Below are 25,528 nucleotides of genomic sequence, written 5' to 3'. Positions count from 1 at the left end.
ACTGAGTAGTCCTCCCCTACAGTGTTGGCTAAAAATGAGAAAGTTGCTCTCTAGTACCAGTGTTTGGTTTGTCAATTACGGGCTATTGTAAAAACATGGCAGCATGGCGGACTCTGTGGAAGAGGACCCGCTCCATCTGCAGGTATGAAGAGCTCATTCTAACGCTTCTTATTTTCAGGTGATTATACCCTAATGACAACATACTTATGAACTTCCCTTTCTGCCAGTAGATCACCCTAAATCCTGCATGCCTTTAATGTTTTGTACCACTCAGCCTGAATATTTGCATGGAGCTACATGCCATCTCACAGTCCAACACTACTCATGAAAGCTTTACAGGCAGATAGCGTAATGCACAACACTTCCTTGCCTTCAAAGAGTGGGTAAAGTGAAGGAGGACGAGGAGGAGGAGGAGGAGGAGGAGCAGGAGGGAAAGAAAGAGAGCAAGCAATACTGAAAAAACAGAAGTAAATCTCCATTACAAGAGAAGGCGTTCCCGAGACTGATGATGGAAATATGAAGTGTTGGAGATCTTCAGGCGCAGATCTTACTCAGCCCTTGAGGTGTAAATGCACAGAGTGTGAGATGAATGTTTGCCCTGTGTGGGAGGTGCAAAAGAGGATCCAATGAATGGTGTGAGAAAATACAAGAATGTGTGTTTACCTCCACTCTTAGCAGCCTCCCTGATTGACACTTCAAGGTGAAAAATTTTATTGGCACAGAGTGTTTCCTCATTTGGATTGTCAGTTGTCTGGTAGATAGACAGGCGCTAAGCGGCGGCCGCCTCCTGAGTGACATTTGCAAAATTGAACAGGACTGCCACTAAATGAACTCTCTGAACCTCTGTGCATGTTGGGTGAACCTCATCATACTGAGCGAGCCTTTCGAAGCCAGAAAACAGGAGAGCTGTACTGTAAACCTGAAGAAAACCGGTTCGGTGCTGTGGAAAACAGATTATATCCAAAGCATGTGACTGTGACTGCTTGTGTTTTTATCACACGTGTTGCTCCCTTTGCAGTTTGCTGACATTTTGGATGAAGGCCGGCTCTAGGAACGAGCCGTGGAAATATTATTAAGATTATTTAGTCTGCGAATAATGCAGAGGTTTTGTCTTGAGCCGTCTCGTAAATCCCAGAGGAAGTGTGTTCATCAAACATCAAATTGTTTAGGTGTATCATTGAAGTCTAGTGCTAAAATGAGAGATCTGCTCCTCTGTTTTGCGCCTCCCTCATCTCCAACGCCTGAGCCCAACGGATGACAGTTTAAACCAGTGAAAACTGTAAACAACATTTTTCAGCAGCTTATGAGTTCTCACTGCAGCACACACCCACCCCTCTGATGGCCCCTCATTAAGTAAGAGACCAGGATGTGTGCGTCTGTTATGTCTGCAAGTAAGCGTGAGCATGTGGAGAGATGCACACATGTGTCTGCGTGTGATAATTATCTTGTTTGTGTGGATGTCTCGGCAGAGATTTTCCTTTGTCTGTCATCAGCGAGGGCTTCCTCTGCGACCAGACCGGGACTCTGTGGTTAGGATCTTATTCGCTCAGTCCTGTTGGACCCCGTAGTGGCTCCATTCATCAACCCCTCGTTGTCCTGACACAAGCAGTCATTAAGATCTGTGTTTGCATGCCCTGCCTGTGTGCGACAGCAAATGTGTCCTGTAAACCTGCTGCCAAGGCACGGCTGCTCCGCTTGTCTTCACATGCACTGGGACTTTAAAGCAGATCTCGTATCCCAAACGTTTCAAGACACCCCTCTCAGACACCAGTATAGATTCACTTTTTAAGAAGCTCACACATGGTAACGGTTTTGGCCTCTTGCTTTCCGCCTGACGCCCTCTGCGGTCTTGTCAGTTCATCCCGCCGCCATGACTCACCGCGATCTGTTAAAACTCAACATCTCTTCGCGGCCGCGGCCGCTGTTCAGTCACCCCGTGTCACCTCTCGTAGTTTCAGTGGGATCCTGTTCTCTGCTGGTACAAAAGCCACTGATGTAATTTGGCTGCAGACGTTCAATCAGAAGCACAGTGGTGTGCCAAGCGTATTACCCGCATGTGAGGGAAAGAGGATGTGATAAGTGCGGGAGAGGGAGGGGGAGGGCAGACGCAGGAAGATAGGAAATCACAACATGCCGTTTTGTTGAGGTATTTGTGTCAAGTACAGGCCCTGGGGTCTTCGGAGGGTGGTGTTTGGTAATTCTACACTCCGGGATGGTTTACATATTTCATTCATGATAAGGCCCCTAAATGCTATTTTAGAGGAATTCCCTTGTTGCTGCTCACTTACAGGAACCAGCCACATCCATCAGCAGAGTGTTTAGGTGATTCATACAACTGGCATCGCTTAATGCAAACATTTGCTCAGAAATAGTGAAAACCCGAGCTGTGCCGAGGCAGGTTGTCCGCATACATGCTCTTGGGGACTAATAATGGGGAGAGAATAGAGGAAAACTGGCCCTCAGGGGCACGTGGAAGTTCACATGCGGTTCATGAGACGGGGAAGCGTCGCCCGCAATGATGCCATGGCACAAACTGACCTTGCTCCCCACAAATTTGCCTGCCCACCTATGCCACCTCCGTCCTGCCTCTCTCTGCCCCTGTGAAAGGACTGTTAGTTCTGCTTGGCTGCAGCCTCTTTGTGGCAGAGCTATTACTGGCCGAGCCAGACCGCCACCGGCTGGCAGCGGCGTGAGACGTCTCAGCGCCGTGTGTTTGTGTGCTGTCTGCGGAAGCTGTGGCCCCCGTTGTGCCCTGCAAGCTGCTCGTTGCCCGGTGTGTGAGTATTTGTATGTGTGTGTGTGGGGAGTGATTTCAAAGAGGAAACAAAACTCTTGTGTGGCGATTGAGACAAAGAACTTCCCTTAAAGGCATGTCGGGATTGCTGTCAGCCCACTCTCTACTCATGGTCAGCCGCAAACCAAACCGGCCAGCAGGACACGCCAAGGCACACACACTCACATGAAGCCGTAGACCATTCCTGCATGTCCAGCTCTAACCCTCACTCCATTCACTAAATCTGGACCTAAAGCCTCAGCTCACTGACCCAACCATAACCATTATCAAATCAAAGACACCCCGGCTGCGAGCTAAGCCAACTCCTGTTATTCTCAGGCATCTTTATCCTATCATCAGTCATTCTTTTCCCCTTTTTCCCTCAAAGGGAACAGAGCCATATGGCCAAAATCCATCCATAACTGGCTCTTCCACCATTTATTCAACATCTGTCCACACCCCGGGCCCCACATAGATAGCCTTTTCTACATTTGCTACAGATGAGGGCTGAGTTATTTTCTTCATTATAGTCTCCTCTGAGTGACAGTACACGTGACAACTGTTCAGTCATGTTTCTCAGTGCTTTATGCGCAGCACCCTGGAGCAGAGTACGCTCACCCTTTTCATATGCATTTTACGGTAGATAAAATGATAGGCCGTGCGTGGTGCTGATCTCTGTCAGAGGAACAGGCCCTTCAGCCAGATAGAAGCCCTGCCTAATCTCAATGGCCATCTGACGGCGAGGAAAGGGTGTGTTTCAGTGGAATGCACACATGTTATGTACACTTGCTTTGCACACACGCAAACACATGCATGAAAAATCTATGTGCAAATGTGCACCTACATGAGGACATTCTCATTACCTCACCCAAACATGCTCCTTCGCAGCTGCAGCGGTGTTACTTAGGCCACTGAGATCACGTTTTTCAAACGCAAATATTTAACAAGAGAGCAAGGCGTGCGGGCGGCGGATTCAGGCCTGCCCACTCAAGCTTCTGACCGTGGTGTGAAGTTCCCACCAAGTGTTTCTTCCCCCGTGACCCTGTCTGTGCCTTTTGGCCTGGACCCCCTCCCAGACCCGCTCCGCCGTCCTCACACGTACGCACACGCACGCTGATACACGCAGTGGACAATGCCGACTTTCTCAGCTGTAACTGCAGGTGGGCACCGGGCCAGGCCCCCACAGCTTTAGGTGAGAGACGGCCCTGATGTGTCCCTTTGCGGAGCAACTTTATAAAACCTGAGGACAGACCAGAAACCCACGGAGGGCAGCTGGACTGAGACAGCTTTGTTCTCCGCTGACTTGCTTCCAAAGTCAGTCGGTGAACAGAACTCACATTGTGCGCTTTTTCCATGAGTAAACTCAGGCTGTCAACACAGCCTCCTCTGCCTGGCCGAGCCGCTCTGGTTCGGGGAAAGACTGTGCTCCTTGTGCCCGGGCTTCAACAGTAGAAAAAAACCATTTAGATAGGAGGTGTTTTTCTTTCTTCAATGACCTGCTGAGATGCAAGAAATATGCATTGTTAACATAAGAGACTATTATGCGGTAATGAAGCAATTTCCGTGTCCCACCTTGTCCAGACCGGTGTCAGGTGTGTGTGTGTGTGACTCTGTATATTATTGCGGGTCAAAGGTTTCCCATTCTGTGCTATCTTACAGTCGCACAAGAGCACATGTTGCCTAATCTGCAGACAGAATTTATCAAGCATACCAAATCAGGCTTTTTGTGTTTGTGCAAGCTGGAGTATGGCCACCATTGTGATACGCAGATTGGTTCAGTGGTTGCTGACTCACTAATTACAGCCATTTATGCTCAGAGATAGAAGACAAACAGCACAGGATAAAATCCATTTGCTGCTGACTTTTTCCATCCTCTCTGTCTGCCTATTGTGCTTAGAAATGCGGCAGCAAGAAAATTATATTAATAGGACCTGCAAGGGTTGGACCATTTCCACGGATGGATACAATTCTATTCATTTGAATGACAATGGTATGTCTGCCAGCTGCTTTTCCCAGCGCACTCTAACCCCAGCCATTATCACAACTGAAAGAGTAATCAGCCTTCTCTGGGACACATACAATACACAGAAAGTGTTTTTCAGTGCAGAACGTTGTGCAAGACCGTCCCAGGGTATTTTCTATGGCTTTAAACAGTGTGAGGTTTTCATATGCAAAACCAGTCTTCAACTGAGCAGCAGCAGACTGCATTAGACTTTATTGTAAGTAAAACATGCTCCAATCAGCCTTTCCAACTGAAGTTTATTTAACTCCAGCATAGGAATTAGGCCAAAAACCGTTAAAAGGGTTAGCCTCCCTTAATTCAGGGGTTTTCCCCTCATTTTCTGTAACGCTATTCAGTTACGAAGTTTATCAATGAGAGCTTTGTGACGGTCCTCACTGTTCCCAGGTTGCTTGAGTAAACAGTACAGTACAGATACCTCACACTCCAGCTCTATTTATCTGGAGCCAAAAAAATTCAGCATTTCCCTTATCCGCAATTTCATCTGTCAGAAATGTTCCCCCCACCCACCAGAATACAGCAGTGGCGGTCTTACAGTCCCTCTCCTCCAACAGCAAGAGCATCAGATCAGACCAGAGAGTTCATCTGAAAGAGCTGAATGGCAGAGAGTACGACTCAGAGGTCCGGCTGTGGAGTTTAGGGCTGACAGAGCAGAGCCATTATCAGGGGAGCAGAAGTCTGGACCCCAAACTGCTCACCGGTTCAGTTTCCCAGTCTTGTGGCGAAACCCAGTGGGATCCGCTTACAGGTCTTCAAATGTCAAGGATGAGGCACATCCTCTGAGAGACTCGTGTTGCGTCGTGGAGACAGTCTGGGAAGACCATCAGCAGAACTCAGCTTCTGGAAACACGACCAAAACCCTAAGTGCAGTTACACAATCTCAGCCCGTGTCATTCCCTCTCCTCAAAAACCATATGTATGCAAAGATTGTCAAGCATTCCTACTGGCCAAATCATAATCCTCTTAATGTAACTTTCTTATAAGGCAGTCGTGTGTAGACACGTTTCTTCCTTTAACTGCCAGTGGTGGTTTAAACTAGATGTGCAGTTACCAGATTTTCCTTATTCTCATCCATTATGTCTGTGCCAGTTAACGCTGCGCTTCTACTCTTCCTCTCAGCTGCCAAAGTGCTACAAAGTGTGTATTTACTGTGCTTTCAGTCGGGGATCTGGGAAATTACTGAGTGATTGACAATTATAGGACAGGACCCGAGTCTCCTCTCCGCAGTCCTTCTCTTCTGCCTGCACTGTATACATTACAGTGACACTGAGAACCAAAATAAACACGTCCCTTTGGTTTGGGTAATCCAATCTCTGTAAGGTAGCTACTGTTCTCATACAAAGTCTGTACAGAGGGGCGCTCCACTTTTCTTTTCCTGAACAGGCTCCAAAATACACCCCTGAGCCCCTAGCCCAGATTTCCAGTACCCCTGCACCCCTTTCCCCCCTAACAAGGGGTATCAGAGCTATTATGTTGGCTCTGCCAAATGAATAGACAAACACATTCTGGTATGCTAAGTGAAGGGGCGATTCTATACCGGCAAGAAGAAAAGCTCTGTTGAAGGTTGGCGGCTATTAATGACTGGTTTTAGAGCGTGAGGGGCTGTTTGGATTGTGATCCAGTCGAGCCTGGCTGGGTGGGATCAGGGGGCCGTAGACAGGATGTGCAGAGAGCCTTGTCGTGTCTAGAGCGCCACTCTCACTTCTCTGACAGGATGCTGTGAAGCTGTCACGGACCGAAGTGAGGATCTGATGACTGTACACCGAGTTTGTGTTGGGTGACTGTGTGAACCCAGCTTTTAGACCGTAACACGAGCAGCGCTCTTCCAAAGTGGCTTAATTGCCACTCCAAGGAGGCAGCCCTCACACACACATGAACACACACACATACACACACACACCTACAAGTACAGGAAAAGCCCTCCTTCCTCTAGGAGAACAGTGTGGGCGCTGTCAGAGCCTAGAGCAGCTGATGGCGGTGTTAGAAAATGTCTTAAGATGAAGAATTTAAATGATGCCAAAGCTGTATCTAACACTGTTTGTGTTTGCTGCATTCACGCCTGTGTCACAAAACATATGTCTGTGTGTTTTCAGAGGAGCTGAGGTGTGCCGGGGTGACTTGTCCCAGTCGGCAGGTGCCCTCCTGCCCCAAAGGATCAGTCCTCACCAAGAGTTACACGCCCCCTGCTGGCTGCTGCCCCTCCATACCTCCCCAGTGCACTTGCGACCTCCGCGCCTGCCGCAAGCCCCAGTGTCCGAGCGGGCAGCGCGCCGTGCCGCTCAGCCAGGCCAGCGGCCAGCCAGGAGACTGCTGTGATGTCTTTGAGTGCCAGAAAGGTGATTACACTGCACTGCACACTACACGATCTGCTTCGATTGGCCTCCCACTCGGGGCAGCAGTGGCACAGTTGGTGTGAGATTCATCGCCTTTGAGGAAGCAATTATTTTCCTCGGAGTAAGGCTTTCCTCCCTGCTGACTAAACGTCCACAGATGAAAAGGAAAGTTGCTGATTGGATAATTACTGTTGGGCTGTTTATCAGGCTGGGCTGTTACCTCCCAGGGTTAAGGCCGTGGTTCAAAGACATTTTTTTCAGGGGTGTATCCACCAGTATTTCTAACGCCTGAGGGAGTATTAAATATAATGGATTTGAAGTAAACCCGTGCACCATTTTCTCACCTGGAGAGGAAAAGCGACGGGAAATGCAAGGAAAGAAAAGCGAGAGAGAGCCGATGCTGATCACACATAGAGAGACCTCTGCGCTCTCTGACGTGGCCCAGAGGCAGCCAGGAGAGTCAGGAAGGCAGGAAGGGGACTTGTGGTATTGGTCTGTTTACTCTGCGCTCCCAACAAATATTCGCTGTTTTACCAACAGAACAAATTCCCATTCTGGCCCCTCCACATGCATAAATGAGTGCCGTGTCCCGGAATTAATGGACTTAACGAGCCCAGTGACCAGAAAAGTGCTTAGGCTACGAATTTGCTCAACAGAAGTGCAGTGTCAAAGGGTTCCTGTCTGGTCACACGTCCAAAGGGAAAAGGTTCAACAGTTCATTGATGGGAATGCTTTTTATGTGCTCCAGTCTGCCAGTGGGGAGGGTAATCGAGTCCGGCAGGCCGGCGGGGGCTGAATGGCAGCCGTGGGGGCCATGGGATCAGTGTTTTGATAACAAGTGTCTGCTGCTCTTTGGGCCTGGGGCTTGATGCCTTTTGTGCTGCCCCTACCGTCCGTTAGGCCTGCATGACTGCGCGCCGTGTCAGAAAGCTCCACGGACAGGGACATGGACGAGGACACACACTGGGCCCCCTGGTCACCTCCCCAGTTCTGCAGAGGCCCCCAAAGCACCGGCTACAAATACTGTATACAAATAAAGTCTAAGTTGCTTTCAAATACCGTACCTATTCTCTAATGGAACACACTTTAGCTCGGCCCCCCATTGTCTCCGAGTGTCTGACTTGGACTGATGGACTTGTTTCCATTGCCCACTTGGCTGAGGGCTCATATTTTGTCAGGGTCAGTGTGTGCAGTGACAATAAATCCCACCTGTGTGTTTTGGCCTCCGTTGACGATAGACTCTTTCCACTGTTGGCTGGAGAATGGCTGTAACTGGGTGGCAATCCAAACCTGGCAGCACCGTCCTGACCTGATGTCATCTGATGTTACAGATAATCCTGTTTGATCCTGTTTAGCCGTGGTCCGCTGTTTATCAACACTGTAGCCGGCACATACTCTGCATACGTCCCCTGGATGCGGCGTGAATTCAGGGCTTCACCTGTTGCCAGTTGTCAGTACGCTAATGGTTCTCAGGGAGCTCGGCTTGAGTTGGTCCTAAACGCGCAATAGCCATGTTCTCAGACACTGATGAGTGGTTGTGCTGGTGACATAAGTAGCGTAACTTCTGTTTCCACATTGTCATTTGTTATTCCGAACTGATCAGAAGTGTCACTACAGAGTTGATTCTGATAAATCTCATTTGTTAATCCTCCCTGAGAAAAGTTTGCATCTCTGGTTTTGCTTTATTCGCCTGTAAACCACAAATATCACCAGTATGACAGTCCATTATGGGTGATTTAGACAGGCTTAGGGTCAATGTTTTATGGCCCGTCCATCTCCACATCCAGCCCTCACGTCAATTTAGAGAAGACTGAACATCACAAAGCACGACAGGAATTTAGAGTCTGTGCCGCAAGTTGTTTTAGGGATTACCATTAACAAACACTGCGGAAATCACATGTGAGCATCCCCTCATGTGACTTCCTATTGCTTCTGTGAGCGTTAAAAAACGTTGCCATGCCTTTTGATTTTCGGCCAGCTAAAGCACTTATTGCATTTTCTCTGCTTGGTTTTGCTGCACGCAAAGCGGGACAACAGGAATACTGAGAGAGAGAGAGAGGATGGGGCAGAATGATGGCAGGGAAGAGAATAAAAGATTGCTCTACTTTCAACTCAGTTGGCCCACCTGCTTTGTGTTAGAGTGCCGCGCTGGTTGTCGGGAGGCACGGGGTCATCGGCGCAGACACTTTGAGTCTGCACTCAAAGGCATGGCGCACAGATGCCGCCGTAACCTCCACTCTCATTTATAGAAACCGCTGGCCCCACATCTGCTTGCATCTGTGCAATACATTTACTCACCCAACCAGTGGAGCTACTCCTCTATGATCCTGGAGACTCTCTTACATAACCACATGGCCTCGCCTCCCTCATGTCGGTGTGTGTTTGATGAAAAGTTATGGCGTGGTTGCTAAAGATCTTAGACTGATGAGTCACCCAGACCGCTGTGGTGCGTTTGAGTGCGTAATCCAGCATTACCATTGAGATGTAATGTCGTAATCTTCCTGTTCCTTTGGCTGTAAAACTACCACCATTAATTATCTGTGATTAATCATTCATTCTGTGGGAATTGCAACAGAGGTTTTTTGTTTGTTTGTTTGTTTGTTTTTTTTACCTTTATTGATTTTACAAACACACACAGTCATGCATGGATTCACACGCTTTAAGTGCCAAGTGTGCAATAAGCAGGTCGTGGTTTTCCCATACGTATTCTGGCTTTACTGAGCCTGTTGTCCGCACACGAGACCAGACCTCGGTGTCGTACCTCATTTTATTTCATAGTGGAGAGAACGCAGCTGAAGGAGATTTAAGTGCTTGCATGCTTTTTGGGAAAGGCAGGCCGTAGCATTGATTCACTCCTGCTGCCACCAGCGCCCTGAGCCCAGATTCTGCCAGAGCCTCAGACCCACTACTGTTTTTTTTTTATTCAGCAGTGCAAGGGTCCGACGCCTTTTCAAGACTTGATAGAAGCCTGTGAAATTCCTCCTTATGGACTTGGCTTCATTGTCTAATAAATGCCATTCTACCCCACAGGCTTAACCGCAGCCATCAGTGTCTACCTCAGCACCTAAAACCTGCACTTTTCCCTGTCATATAATCATGTGGAGAAAATTCTTCAGTTAATCTTTGCCAAATGTGATGGACACATGACAGAGCACAGTGTCCCGCTCCTCAACCTCAGAGCGTGTTAAGCATTATCATCCCCACATGGTGTTCAGGTCAAGGCTGACAGCATCTGTCTGATTGTTCTTTTCCTCGTTCTTTCTCCTTAGTCTCTCCCAAGTGCGCCCACAATGGGAAGGAGTTTTCCGAGGGAGAGGTGTACCGCATGGACCCCTGCTGGCTGTGTCAGTGTCGGGGTGGAATCTCCTTCTGCTCCAAGGCAGAGTGCGCTGAGCTGGACTGTGAAAACTTCTACATTCCTGAGGGCGAATGCTGCCCTGTCTGCCTAGGTACGTGCATTTACCTTTGCCGAACGTGAATAAAATTGGGGGAGTTTTGGTGGTTTAAGCCACTGGAGATGACAGGAAGGTCTGTGTGGGCGGCTGGCAGAGCAGAAAGTTGATGCAGGAGAGGTAGAGGTGATATCACAATCAAAACCTTGCCTGACATTTACCTCCAGTGACCCTCATATAACCAGCTGTTAACATACCTGGCATAAAAGAGGTGCACCATAGAGCCAGCCGGGGATTCGTTTCCACTGGGGAGACTTCAGAACGTAAAAACCCTCTTTCAGAGTGTACAGCTTTAGCTTTGTAATAGCTTCTCTGGCTTAATAGTGGGGCTAACTTGTAAAAACACATGTGCTCCAAGCCAGGTAGGGAGCTCTGATGTGCACCTGAGACTGTAAAAAAAATGGGGTTGCAGCGCATATGGCAAGCACATTACAGCCAACTGGAAGCCAGTCGACGGAGACGGTAGCCAGGTTGGCCTCTGCCTGCTTGGCTACAGTTGATCGGGCGCATGAGGGAGAGTGAAGGAGACAAAGAGCCAGACTGCAGAGGAGATCATGTTAGGGCAGTGCTGTACACCTGGAATATGCAGGCATGTAGATAGTATGGAATGCTTTCATCTTTTTCTCATGGAGAGCTGCTCTCACTCACTGCAGGGCTCACTACGGACAACTTTGGCCGTAATACTCTTAATCTGGATTAAGAGGTGAATTTAAGATTACCTGTGGTTACACTTAAAGATGTACTGATCAGTATTTCTGTATCAACAGTAGATGAAATGACTGTGTAATGTGAAAAGGGTTGTCAAGATAAACCTGTAGAGACTTATCACCACGCTGTGCAGTTTCCAGAGCACTTTAGCATCTTTCAGCGCATTGTTTTGGTTTTACGGCCTTCATCTTCACTGATTTGGGTCGTTCTTACGCTCTCATCAGCACCGGTTACACCAGCTGTTTTCTGCTGCCTGCCCAGCATCAGACAAAGTTAGCAACTATTTAGCAGTATTTAGCAGCTAGAGAGCCAGATATTTTTGTAATGAGTTGGTGGAGACCAAAAACAGATCTTAGATTTGCCAAGTGGCCAGAAACGTGACTCCAAATTGATAGTGCTGATTGCTAATGCTAGTCTGTGTCTGCTGATGAACAAACGAATGATGCTGTCATGCTGCATTATCGGTAGTGTACGCTTCAGGGGGGTTTTGGAGCTTCACCAGTGCTGAGGACAAAAGAGTCAGGATATCTAGGCCTCTGCTGCATCACCTTCGACCACTCTTGTTTTTTTTTATCTGAGCCTCATGATTCCCACAGCTTCAGGAAAGTGAAATGCTAAAATCCTGGTGTGACCCTTAATGCTTCATTGTAAGGGTTGTAGTACAGCATGTGTGAGGTGTACACAATGACAGAGAGAGAGAGAACAGGACAGAGAAAAATAGATCCTGTTCAGGTTAATCACAGCCAGACGTAACCTTAAGCAGCCAAAACTCTGCTGCGATCTGATAGGGCGAATAGGACCCCCGTGCACACTATACAGTCCCCCCCCTCCCTCTGACACACATTCAGCAAACCGCACCAAACACACAAACACACAGAAATATGAACACAGCCTTGTTTCACACTGACACACACAGAAAATACTGAGACCGCTGTCTGACCTGCCTCTGTTACCAATAAACAGTGTAAAAACAAAACAAAAGCAAAAGAGTTTATAGTAAATGTAAAAAAAAGGCTCTCAGAGCTTGGGTCAGGCATCACACAGTGCGTCACCTCAAGCTGAGCAGAAATTGTCCCAAACTAATGGCTACAGATGCAAAGCTTTGAAATGAAACTTATCAAACAGTGACCCAGCCGCTGATGTCAGGCGCCACAGCTGACACTCGCATGCACGACTTCAAGCTTCCAGCCAAAAGGTGAGTGGACACTGTGGGGACCATTACCCTTGCTGTGTTTTCAGTTTAGGATGACACAGCGATACAAAATCCATCCGCCTCATTTCAACTTAAATCCCTCTGTATGTTGTTGCACAGCCAAACTCAACAGTGTCCTCTCCATAGGTCTTGGTGATAAGCCAGTTTCCATATCTTGTTAGCTCCCTCGCGGAGTATCCTGCTTCCTTCAGCTCTGCTCTCACTCTGTCTCCTGTTAATTCAATGGCACTAGAGCATGTAGTGGAAGGTGCACTGGGCTGTAGCTTTGGGTGTAAATTCTATTCATGTAGCCAAAACAAACTATACATGTGACTCTGCAGAGAGTCGGATCAGAGGTTCCTCCTCTCCTCTCACTTTGTCATCTCACGATGTGTCTCTCTCCCGTCAGATGTGGAGTTGCTGTCGATGGACAGCACCAAGGCCAGCTGCTGGGTGAATAACAAGCTGCGAGCCCACGAGGAGCAGTGGAAAGAGGACGACTGCACCTTCTGCCAGTGTGTGGACGGAGAGCCGCACTGCACGGCCATGGCCTGCAAACAGAGCTGCCAAAATCCCGTCAAGATCCCCGGAGAGTGCTGTCCCTTCTGTGAAGGTACAGAGAGCTGCGTCAGGCCTCAAACTGTAGAGCGCTTGCCTTTTGTTCTGATCGTATCTAATGTGTAGGTCATATCTGTACGAGGCGCACATTTGCCCGCATACCACATGTAGGAGGCTCCCGTGTCCCCGCAGCTCTGCTGCAGAGGCCGTGTCGGCATGGGCTCATTAAAGTTGAGGCCAGGGAGCATTCTTCAAGCGGCGGGGTTCTTTGTGTTCCTTTATTACCGCTGCCCGCCAAAATGAGACCCACCTGTGTGTGCGAGGCTGCGCCGTGCTTTTCGAGCAGGAGGCTGCATAATTGAAGTGGATCCTTTTTTTGTGAGCGTAATTAGTTACAGCTCGTTGGGCCGCTCCTCCCACTGAACGTGGCGAGAGACGCTCGACGGGAAAAGCCATGGTGCATGTGTGTGTGTATGTGTTGTTCCAAACTGTGCTCATTCATTGTGGCTTCACAATAAAGCTGGACCTGATTCAAGAGCGTCTGGGCAGTGCTGGAGTCTGACTTCAGTCCAGGGGACACGCTGTTATCTTCACTGGTAGTAGTGGAACTAAAACATGCTCTTTAGACGCATTCAACTTATTAATGGGAGACAGTTCCACACAATAAGACAGAGGTATTATACCCCTTACAGTGCAACCCACCCTTGTGTAATTGCTCTACATTTATCTGAAATTACTGTTTACTCCAAAAGCAGTGTTAATAGGTAGCTATTACAGTTGGCACACAAAGCATAGATGAGGTATAACACCTGAGGGGATCCTAGCACACACACATATATATAAAAAAACAGAAAGAAATTCATAAAAGGAATCATTGACTGTTTTTTTTGTATGCATTCAATGCTGCTGCTCACATGCACAGTCCTTACCCTCCATCATGTCTTTTGTTCTCCAGAGCCTTCTTATGAAACGGTTAGCCCCATGCTGTGTCCTCCCCTGGAAAACTGCTCCCTGTCGGGCAATGACTGCCCCTATGGCTTCCAGCAAGACAAAAATGGATGTCTGCTCTGCCAGTGTCTCAATAGTAAGTTCCCTTTTCCTCACTTTATGTTGAACCTAAAGGGTTCTGATTTGCAGAAGCTGACATGTACTTTTGCACTAAAAATGGTGGACGAACGATGCCGTGTTTACCTGTTTGCTCATGTTGATGTTGAGCAAATTTGCCGACTGCTTGCCTTTGACAGCAACAAAGACGCATTCGTGTTCGTGACAGCTTATTTGCGTCCATGGATGCAGCCTTTGCAAGCTTCTGTGTCACAGGAATGTTGAGCAGCCCCGTAGCAACTCGTGCCTTTGATGGATTGTTGTGCCCGTGATCGGATGACCTCTGCCTCAACTCTTTCAGATGACTCCTGCCCTGACCTGGGAAAATACTGTTCCCTGCAATGCCCAATGGGATACGAGAGGGATGACTTTGGCTGTGAGGTGTGCGAGTGCAGCATCCCCACGCCCAAGTGCCGACCTCTGACCTGCACAAAGACCTGCCCCTATGGATATGTGTAAGTTGACCCAGTGAGCCTGTAGGTTTCTCATCCACCTACACCTATTTGTCATCTGTGTTTTCAGCCTGTTTAAAGGCATCTGTGCCTGTCAGTGATATGCAGACATATGAGGGAGCTATATAGTCCACTTTGCTTTGTATACTCACAAGACAGAAAAAGCTGATTTTAGAAAATGTTTGTGTCTTAAAATGCTTATATTTTCAAGTGATGCCCAGCAGAGGCCAGTTCCTGCTTGTTGCTGGTAAAAAAAAAAGGAAGTAGAACAGGCTGTTGCAGCAACACAGTAGATTAGCATCCAAGATCAAAGGCCCTACCTTGGTGGCCAGTCCCAGGTCTCTAAATCTGTGTGTGAGAGAGTGTGTGTGCATGCTTGTGTGTGAGTCATTCACTGTGAGGTCCTCGCAAGCCTCTCAGCCTCCTGCAACTCCTTTCCTCCTAATCCCATTTAACCCAATCAAACATCTGGAAGTGCTCTCTACCGGGACGCTTGGTCCCCAGGCACCACTCTCATTTCATAAATCATCGTTCCGTCTCAAAACAGCGATCAAAAACACATCAGGACAAAAGCTGCCTTTATGAAACGTATACAGTTCGGATTCTTCTGGTATCTCAACCATGCTCTGTGGAGCCGCGGATCAAGATGGGCCCGATATGTCTGCAGAGGAGGAGGAGAGGCAAGGCGAGGAGAGGCGAGGTGGGGAGAGGGGAGCAGAGGAGGGGGACCCTGTGGGGAAAAGAGGAGCAGGAAGTCCTGGCTTTATCCTTCATAAGCAGCTGTTTAGGTCTACCCTCAGAAGTCTGAAATCCTCTGAGACCTTGCCAGCCTCACAATGCAGATGTGTCTTCTCACACAGGCAGCCACCACAAAGAAACAAAAGGCACAAAGGATCTCTGTGTTTATACTTCTTGTATTGATGACATCCTGTGTGTACTGTAATGCACATATCCCAAAGTGAAGGCGCGGGCCTCCAAAGCAGGACGAATGTAAACCTTGTAAACTATGTATAACCATGTGTTGAACACTCCTCTCTCGTGTTAACAGTCCAGATGAAGGACGTTCTCAGGGGGAGTTCTTACGAGCAAAGTCGTGTTTTCCATCCTTCACAGCTCAAAATCATCACTGTGACCTCACAGGTCATGAATGGCATTCTTCTGGCCATCGCGGTCGCGGCACACTGGAAATTGTGCCGAGCCAGCAGTCCCGGGGCCGGGGCCTCCAGTGCCTCCCCAAGCCCCTCTATCCCCCTGGAGCCCAAAGCGCTGCTTGGCATTCCACACACCATCTTTAAACAAAGCCGTGCTCTAAGGTCGCAGCACCCTCTGTCTCTGTATTTGTACAGTGAGGCACTGGCCAAACCCTCTCTATGTTGTTTCAATAGCCGTTATTGCTGTTTCAGCATAGATAGGGTGCTCTGTTTGCCGAGGCTGACATGCTCTGTCCTCTTTATGGGACACGGCACCCATCCGTGGCCCGGAGGAATTCTTTTACTCATGCTGCCCTGGCAGATGAAGATTAATCGAGTAATTACCCGGGCCTAATGAGGCCGCTGCTTCATAAAATAGGTATCATCACTTACCTTGAGAGAGAGACGGAGAGGGAGGCTGGCCGGGTGACAGAAGGTTGCAGACAGGGAGGGGTTGAGAGGGAGTCTGCAACGAGAGGAGTGTAGATACAGGTCAGACTTTCATCTGGATTTTGACAATTTATCAACCTGCAGCTCATCCATGTTTTATTAGGCAGATAATTGGATCCAACCGGCCTATTTCCAGCCCCTGCACTTCATACTGCTCCTCTGTCGTTGTCTGTGAGGATGTCCCTTTAATGCTACTTTGTTCTGACAGCCGGACTCATGTTTCGTTTCTGGTCCGTTCGGTTAAATCGTCACTTAATTTACAAGTCAGCCAACAGCTTACACCTGACCCTCAGAGGGCTGTATCTCTCTCCCTTTTCCTGCGCTCCGCTGTAAACATGCCTACAGTAGCTCTCGTCTGGCCTGCTGCTCCTATATGTCCGCCAAAGGCTTTTGGAGCAATAGGGATGACAACAGGGTGAATTGAAAGCATCTGAATTGGGTTTAGATTGCTCCATCCAGAGTGTTTGGGTTGGTATGATGTGCAAACCACAGGGAGCTCATGTGTTGGCCTTTTATTTGGCCTTCTTTAAGGGCAGCTTATATAGAGAGGGGAAAGCAGGTCCAGATGTGGATTATACCAGACTTGAGCATCTGGGTTTCAATCAGTCACCCTCTTCTTCGTCTTGGAGACCTCGAGACCCTCGATTTGAAGCAATTTTTTAAAGAAAATATTTGAGCTGATGTTGCTTGCTCCCTGCCCTTCTAAGAGTGTGCATTGTTTGTTGCCCCACAGGAGGAACAAACATGGCTGTGAGATGTGTCGCTGCGTCAAGTGTCCTCCCTTCACCTGCGACAAGCACTGCAGCGACGGCTACCGACAGAACAGGAAGGGCTGCTCCATCTGCATGTGTAAAGGTAACCGAGCTCTGCCGCCGACGTCACCTGCTGTAAAACGCTGGCCTGCATTCCTTTCCTTTAAGGTCCAGTGTGTAGGATTTGGTGGCATCTAGCCACAGATTGCAACCAGCTGAGCACCCCTCGCCTCACCCTCCCCCTATGGTGGCCACTAAAGACGAGGAAGATGCTCTCTAGACTCTGTGTTTGGTGTTTTGGGCTACTGTGTCTCTAGACACAAAAAGCTCATTCTAGTATTATTTTCAGGTGATTATACACTAATGAAGCCATATCCATGAATATTTCTGCCAATAGATCCCACTGAACCCTGCACACAGCATAAAAGGAAGGGGATGGAAGCAGATAGAAGAGCTCTGTTAGCAGAGTTGAATTTCTGCCACTAAGCTGCAGCTTGATTTCCTGTGACCCTCTGGTGCTCTACAGTGGAGACTTTTATGTGTGTTTGTTTTGGTTCTTGTTTAGCTTCATCCAGGGGCCGTGTGTGCAGCCGTAATTAGATTCCCTCAAGCCCTAAGTTTAAAGCAAGTATGCAGATGCCATATTTGTGCTCCGCCACAGTTTATGTGATGCATTTATTTTGCCAGTTTTTGGCTATATTCTAAATATTTCAGCCTCAAATATACTTGTGGTTTTCCTGTATGGTGAGACGATCAGCACAGCTGGCTCCTCGTCTCCACAAACAGAGCGACACACACACACACAGAGCAGTACCTGCTTCAGATACACTGCTGCTTACCTGATTTTAAAACTCTTGTCTCTCTGTGGGCTGTTAAAATATTTAGGGATGGGAAACTTTTTTTTGGAAGTGCTTTTTTTTTCAAGTTTTGCATAAAAGAGAATAGACGCTGAAACATCTGCCTGAACTCTGCAGAGTCGCACACTTCACTGTGTTCAGCTTTGCGTCAGATCCCAGTGGATCCCTACGAGCTTTAACAGCCGTGCTGAGTTTAGCACATGCTGGGGCCTCGTTACTCTTTTAGTTTTTTTGTCAGTTGACAGAGAATGTGGGAAATTCATAATCTTTATTTGTGGCTGGATTACGAATTGACTATTGGGACACAAATGCGCAATAAGGGAAGATCAAACACGGCTGGCTGGTGGATGTTCCAGTCGATGGAACCGTAACCACTTAACTCTCACTTCAGCCTCTAATGAAATTGGACCTGAGGCTATAATACTGACTCTTTACGGCAAATCATAAATGCACTTAATGAAATTTCCACAGTGAATTTACAATGTTCCCTGCCAGGCAAAGCTAAGTTGCTGTTTAATTTTTTTTTTGCTCAGCCATTCAAGTCGTTCGGCACCACGGTGATGTCTGTTCCTTTCATGTTTGCGTCTCTAGAAAGTGGCCACGTCCCGAGCACCGCTGCCCCGGCACCGATGCCCAGCTTCTGCCTCACCTCCAACGGGCACCGGTACGAGGAAGGTGACGGCTGGCACGATGGTTGTCGCGACTGCTACTGCCACTCTGGACGGGAGATGTGCGTGCTCATATCCTGCCCCGTGCCCAGCTGTTCCCATCCGGTTGTGAGGCCCGACCAGTGTTGCCCTACGTGCGAGGGTACGTCTCTCTTTTATTCTAAACTTTATTTTGTGTTTGGTTTTAAAGGATAAAACCAGTTTTAGATTATATAACTGGTTTTAATGGTTATTTCCTGGTTAGAATGACATTGTGCTCGCCGAGGTAATTGTCGTTATTAGGCAAGAAAGTCGTCACTCAGAAAGACGGCTTTAAACAAACCCTCAGATTAGTTTAACTTGTTTGGAAGAGAAAATACAGGCGAATAATCACTATCAGTCACAGTTTACAGACTGATTTCCTGGTTCAAGCTTTCACCCTTCATATGGTTTTGCATGCAGACTTTTCCTGTGAAATGAGAGGTTGTTACCAACATTGCAGGTTTACTCACTTTCATGATTTCATTGCAGCATCGTTGCCATGTTCCCTGATCTCTGCACTCAGAGAATACAGTGTTATAATGAGCCAGTGAAAATGATGGCCAAGATCAGTTGGGATTGATTGTTTACTGAGTCAAGGTGACTGGTTCACATCCCAACGTGCAAAAAAAACAAATGTTTGAAGTTAGCTGTAAGTAACACACATACACATCTGGCAACACCCAGTACACAGTCCCCTCACAGCTCATTCAAGCGAGAGCTTTGTGTCATTAGCTGGCTTTTAGGCCTGAGGCTTGCTGACTAGTGAAACTCTCAAACACACAGTCTCTGTCCGTTTCTCTAAAAGTGGAAGGCACACCGATCCACACCCACACGTTTTTTTACCCACAACCCTCCAACTCATGCGGGATATTTATGGAGGAGTGACTCAGTTGGCTGTTCAAATATTTAGGAGTGAAAGAATGTCTACCGCTTTCAGGAGCTACACACACTTTGCAGTCAGGGGACAACAGGCTAACGCTTTGCAGATGTCTGTTACTCTGCCGGACAGAGAGATGTTTCCAACTCAACTTGTGTCAAAACACAACTTGGACACCACCCTGCGCTGCCCGAGGCCTCTCTTTAATGGATTGCGGCCTCCCATGCATCCTCGTTCTAGTAAACTATGACTCTGTTTGCTTCATCGTGTTGCAGTTCTTGTTACGGGCTGAATGAATGTTTGTTGTTTGGCACAGGCCAGAATGTGAATTTGAGAGCAGAACATGAACATGACCATTTCCTTTCTTTTCTCCCCTCCTCCGTTACGGCAGATGAGTCAGGCAGCGGTCAGCCGGAGGGGATGGACATGGTGGTGTGTCGAGCACCTGGGGGGGAATTTTACGTGGAGGGGGAGACCTGGAACCTGGACGAGTGCACACGCTGCACCTGCAGGAAGGGACGTGTCCTGTGCGACACTGAAGTGTGTCCCCCAGCGCTCTGCCAGACACCAATCAGGAACAAGGACACCTGTTGCCACGCATGCCCAGGTAATAGGAAAAAGGGTACAGGGGAGCAGGATCATTTCAGACAAACATGCAGGGGGCGGTAGAAGTTGGGGGTAGTGGATGGAGAAGTGTAAAGCTGTTGGATGTGCTATCAGCATGTGGTTCTGGAAGGTCTTGCATGTTGCACTCTGTCGGGCAGTTTTATGTCAGGCACACAGACTCATAAAGAAACCAGCCAAGACCGGTTGGGTTTACATAGTGATCCTCCAGGCAGGCAGCAGCACATGTGGACTGCCCGCACCGGAGGTTCATCATAGCTCTCTTATAGCTGGGAGGGCAAGAATGTAACTGATTTGGCCCGATCTGTGCCGCTCCTCTTGCTATGGGAACAAACTTTGACGCGAATGTGTTGGCGAATGCAAAACCACACGCATATTTTATTTACAGCTGTACCCAAACACTCAGGCCTCTCTCACACGCTTAGAATCAACATATCCCAAGCATTCCCGAGCATGAGGCCCACAAATCAGCAATGCATGACTGCGCCTGAGAGCTGCTCCTTGAGAATGCCAGGCCTGCCTTATCGCCGCATCTCCCTTCACAAAAGCAGATTGTCAGAGGCCGGCCTTTGATATATGTATGGGCCTGGTCACCAGGAATGTGGGAATAATACACATCTCACTGACAGGCCCTATGATGTATGTGCACTCTAGGGTAGTGCAGTGTGTACATGCTTACTAAGTCTGAGAAGGCAATAGATCTCAGGCCTGCAGGGATGTGATGAGACAGAAAGATAAGGCCTTAGAGCTGACATCTGCCATATGGAGTCGCTTGTGTTTGTGCCGTGCATATAGTAAAGCATCTTGTCATTTATGTAGCCCTTAAGGTCCCCTGACTTTTGTGATTGAGATGCTATACAGCAGGGATAAAAACAGGAGTCAATATTAGGGTTTTTCTATGGTTTCTTTCTTTGCCAAGTCCTATTTAGTGAGGAAAGAGGCTGGAACGTGACCTAGCGCACAGCCCCATGTCTTGCCTTAGCCTTTGAGTATTTTCATCGTCAACCCTGCTTATACCTGTGTGCGACCACAGACGAGACGCTGAGCCCCTTGCTGCCAGTGAACAACAGCCAGCAGGAGTACTGCATAACCAACGACGGGGACGTGCTGCTGGCGGGAGACTCCTGGAAAGCCAACGCCTGCACCAGCTGCACCTGCAACAACGGCACCATTCAGTGTTTCTCTCAGCGCTGTCCGGCTGCCAACTGCAGGGTGCCCGTCTTACGCAAGGGCCAGTGCTGCCCACACTGTCTCGGTGAGTATTTAGGTGCGTCAAGAGAAAGCTGCCTTTATGAGTGTTTGTGGCTTTAGACTCAGCTTTGAGTATTTTTACTGCACTAAAAATGTAAAAGTTTTTATATTCGGCTTTATGCTGCATACTAAAAATGTGAGTTATGTAACAATTCCACGAAGTGAGAACAAGAACTATCAAACTCATGCAAAGCTACCATCCTTTGCATAGTAAGTGGTGCCACTGGAACAAGGCACAGCCTGTTGTTGGCGAAGTTATAATTCATAAGCTGCATGTCAAAAAGAGGGCGTAGCCGAGGGGTTTCCAGGCCGAATGTGTGCGTATGTGTTTGTTCGTCAGACAGAGCCACTCTGGCGCTGCATGGGCAAACACGGCCGTTCGCAACAGCATTCCATGTGACATACACACACGGCGTGCACAGAGCGAAAGCATTCCTCGAGCATCCGCACATTCACACGTGTTTCCTGTCGCCGGCTGAATCGGCCCGCGCCGCTCTCTCTGTGTGGCGGCACAGGAAGGCAAAGCTCCATGTCAGCTTTTCCTTTAGAGGAAAACCTCAGCACAGGCTCCCATTGTTCACCCCGATATGTCGCAGTTTCACCAGGCCTTTGTCTTTGCCATTCGCCCGGTGGAGTTTTTTACGTAAGGCCTCCACAGAGCCGTACTGCGGAAGTTAAGAGGACAGTTCCTGTAAACACAGCTTATCAACTGAGACCCCAGGGGGTTCACGCACTCACTCACAGCTTCATGTTTGTGTCTGGAATGATTTGCATTACACTGGTGATGTCGGTAATGGATCTTATCCCTGTCTGAACAGAAATGACTACATCAGTGCCGGTGATGGTGTCTACCAACGCCCCCAAGACGACGGTCACTGTCACAGTGGAGAGCGCAGTGTGGATCACCACAGTCACTGTGCCACCCATCATCGCTGACACAGGTTCTTGCTCATTAAATCCCTCCATTTAATACACCGTGTAGCAGTAACTCCATCCTAGTTATGGTGTACTCTCCCTGCCAGTCTCTGTAAATGTTTAGACTAATGGACTCATGCTGAACTAAAACGACAGAGATAAGTGGACACTGGCTGAACATTTTCTCTAGTGAGAGGAGCGTTGATTCATCAGCGTTCAGTCCTGAGCCAAGAGCGAAGAAAGGAGCTGGTTTCAGTTTAGATTTGCTCAATGTGGATGGGCACTGTAATGAAAAATCCCATATCGATGTCGCCTGTGTCCCGCAGATGAGCCAGGTTTGGGTGAGAATTACCCCAGCCAAACAGAGATGGCCCTCATCTACCAATCGGCAGCCTGGATCCTGGCAGGTCTCCTCCTGGCCATCATCATCTTCCTCATCGTGGCGCTACTCATCAACAAGAAAAAGAAGTGGGTGCAGATGTCCTGCTACAGTGCGCCAAAGAAGGTGAGAAGTAGCATGTAGGCCACTCAGTGATCGATAAATTGTGTGCCTTGTAAACAGCAGATCAGCTGTTCAGATGAGGGCAACACACACCGTCACGTTAAGGTATTCCTCACTGTGTATCTTTCATTTCCCACCTCTGCTGCTTTCATTTTTCACCCTGTTCTGCTGAATAGTCTAACAACGAGGTATTATGTTCTTTCCCTGCTTAGACGGTGATCCTGAAGAAGCACGTAAACAAGAACTCAGTGGTCTACATGGAGCCCTCCAAGGAGAACAAATTTCAGAATGTGAAGAACGACTGCGGCATCATCCATTTCTCTCCAGAAATGAGCTCGCCCTGCGTGGACAAGATGACCATCCCCAGGGCCAAGCTGAGCATGGGCAACGACTGGACGCCGCGCTAAGCCCACCGCTCGAACCCTGCAGATCAGAGCTGTCCGGCACCTCCCACTCCCTCTTACTGCTGTGTCCGAGGTGATCGGTGCAGCGGCGCGCACTCACACCTTGGGCGCCGCCTCGTTCCCACCCTTCTCTCTCTCTCTGCGTGACAGTAAAACTGAGGACGCTCTACGGGAGACAAACCAAGCGACCTCTGTCTCTTTTATCATGTGTCCATATTCTTCTGTGTTCGGAGCTGTGGGTGGAGTGAGACACTGGGAGGTGGACGGACGCACGGACATGTAAAGGACACAGCCACTCTGGGCTCTGCTTTAAAACAGAGAGGGAGGCAGCCAGAGAGGCTCCTCTGTCAGAATCAGACTTTGACTGTGAACATTGTAATATTATTGCTTATTATTGCCTCCTTTTGAAACGAACTTTGAGGCAATAAGAGGAGCATAAAAAGCTTTAGGTCAGGGGTTTGGGCTGTAGTTTAAAGGGGGTCTAGAGGATGATGCCCCCCCTGAGTTCAGCAGCGCTTCATGGATGTAATCATTTTCATCAGCAGGGAGGCCAAAGGAACCGATAATCCAGTTGGATCGCATTGGGTTCAGCAGCCAAATCACAACGAGTCAACAGTCTTTATAGAGACCCCCAGATCCAAACCCCTGCTTTAGAATGTGTGGTTTCCAGCTTAGTTTTTGTATATTTCTACAGTATTTGTACTTGTCGTAGTGTTGTTCTTGGCCGCCTCTCATTTTTATTATGGGTGTCTCTCCGTGGGGCCAGATTGAAACATTTTGAAAATGCCAGTCTAAACATTCCCCGCGATCGAGTTCAGGAAGGACACACTTCCCAAATAACAGCCTTGTTCCTACCTTCCAATGACCCGAGCCGTTCCATTCAGAAAACCCCCGACAACAAAACCGCAGTTCTACGAAATGAAATACGTGACTCTCCTGTGTTTTGTGAGCTCGCCCGCGACACAGTACCCAGCAGCCCTGGTCTTTCCGCTCAGCCTCACCCAACCTCGACTCCGCCGGAAGGACTCGGTCGTACTTCATCATCTCAGACATGGCAGAGTGGAAGTAGAAGTGATGTTCATCCAGGAGGAACGTCCTTTTATTGGCTGCAGCGGATCCAAAATGGTGCCAGACGCTTCATCTGGATCCATGAGGAATGTCTTTGATACCTTGCCTCACTTCATAATCACTTCATTCACAGCCGTGTGTGTGTGTGTGTGTGTGTGTGTGGAGCTACTGTTCACACCGAATGTTAGCAATAGTTAGTAACGATTCATTTTAAAGCCTTAATTCAATAGCCTTAATGCATTTTCTTTGTTCATAACCTGTTTTCATAATGTTGTCAGCCCATAGCAAGCCATCTAAAGACTGTAACACATTCACCCAATGTTAAAATGGACAGATTGCGTGGCACAGCGTCACAGATGGTTCATATACGAGTGAATTATGGGATGTGGAGACGTTGGAGCACGAGGGGAGCAAAATCCGAGCATGTTAAAGAGACGTAGCACTTTTCTTTGGAGCCAGTGTTTTTTCGAAAGCCCGCTACAGGATTCTTGGAGGGATAAAGGCCCTAATCAGGGATTTGATAGGCATATTAAGCTCACGGAGATGTTAAACCACTCGAGTGAACACGCTGTTTCAGCGAGAGGCTCGGCAACGATCAGATCAGCGCAGGGGGGGACGGACTCCGAGGAGCCTTACGAAACAAACTGGGGCTTCATAGGAAAAGGTTTTGGAACCAGATTTCTCAACCCATCGCCAATTTCCCAACACACAGGCCGTTCTGATGCCAAAATTGGTTGGAGACCAATTTATGTCGCAGTGTTTTAGTAGCTTGGTAGATTTGTGTCTGTTTGAATCATGACCATGTGCTTTAAAATGAAGAGGTGACTGTAAAAGCTTACGCAATTCTTTGTTCTATGTGTAAAAAAGTAGTTTAAATTAGTAGGACAGAAGAGTACCTTATTTATTTTTTCACATAGCTTTATTTATTAATACTATAGTTTGAGTTTTTTTTGTTTTTTTTGGAACAATGAACTTTTGGTAGCCAAAGCTGTACATTGTAGACTATTTACCATTTCTATCTGCTATATTCTGTACAACCTTATTTATTTCACTGTTGCAAACCCTGTAAATATGTTTCCTAGATGATGAACTGTAACATTTACACTTATTTTGAAAAATAAATGTGTGAACCAAAGTGGCCCGAAGTGATACTTAAACTGGGTTGGAGGAACAATTCCCTAAAGTGGAGTGATGTCATCCAAGATGGTATCTGTTAGTGGTTTGTACTTCACTCGCAGATTTGCAGGCTCATGCACATCTGGTCCTGGAGTTCTGCTCCAAATTGGAATTTGTCCTCTCTTAGTTGCTTTAAATCTGATCGTTTTTCCTTGCTTACCAAGGTTGTTCTCTTATCTCA

The 25,528-nt window shown here is 48.0% G+C and overlaps 1 protein-coding gene across 1 annotated transcript in view; it reads left to right on the top strand.

The window, feature by feature from the left end:
• Window positions 1-25,297, top strand: part of crim1 (cysteine rich transmembrane BMP regulator 1 (chordin-like)) — a 30,714-nt gene extending 5,417 nt beyond the window's left edge. The window contains exons 4-15 of the mRNA XM_041953673.1: window positions 6,887-7,129; window positions 10,396-10,575; window positions 12,888-13,091; window positions 13,992-14,120; window positions 14,442-14,595; window positions 16,966-17,087; window positions 18,433-18,651; window positions 19,799-20,014; window positions 21,065-21,286; window positions 22,101-22,223; window positions 22,524-22,702; window positions 22,912-25,297. Of these exons, the coding sequence (XP_041809607.1) occupies window positions 6,887-7,129; window positions 10,396-10,575; window positions 12,888-13,091; window positions 13,992-14,120; window positions 14,442-14,595; window positions 16,966-17,087; window positions 18,433-18,651; window positions 19,799-20,014; window positions 21,065-21,286; window positions 22,101-22,223; window positions 22,524-22,702; window positions 22,912-23,106 (2,186 nt within the window). The 3' untranslated portion in view covers window positions 23,107-25,297. The remainder of the gene's footprint in view (window positions 1-6,886; window positions 7,130-10,395; window positions 10,576-12,887; window positions 13,092-13,991; window positions 14,121-14,441; window positions 14,596-16,965; window positions 17,088-18,432; window positions 18,652-19,798; window positions 20,015-21,064; window positions 21,287-22,100; window positions 22,224-22,523; window positions 22,703-22,911) is intronic.
• The last annotated feature ends 231 nt before the right edge of the window (window positions 25,298-25,528 follow it).

Source organism: Chelmon rostratus, chromosome 15, assembly GCF_017976325.1.
Source record: "Chelmon rostratus isolate fCheRos1 chromosome 15, fCheRos1.pri, whole genome shotgun sequence".
NCBI classification, from domain to species: domain Eukaryota; kingdom Metazoa; phylum Chordata; class Actinopteri; order Chaetodontiformes; family Chaetodontidae; genus Chelmon; species Chelmon rostratus.
This window is presented reverse-complemented; position numbering and strand designations above follow the sequence as displayed.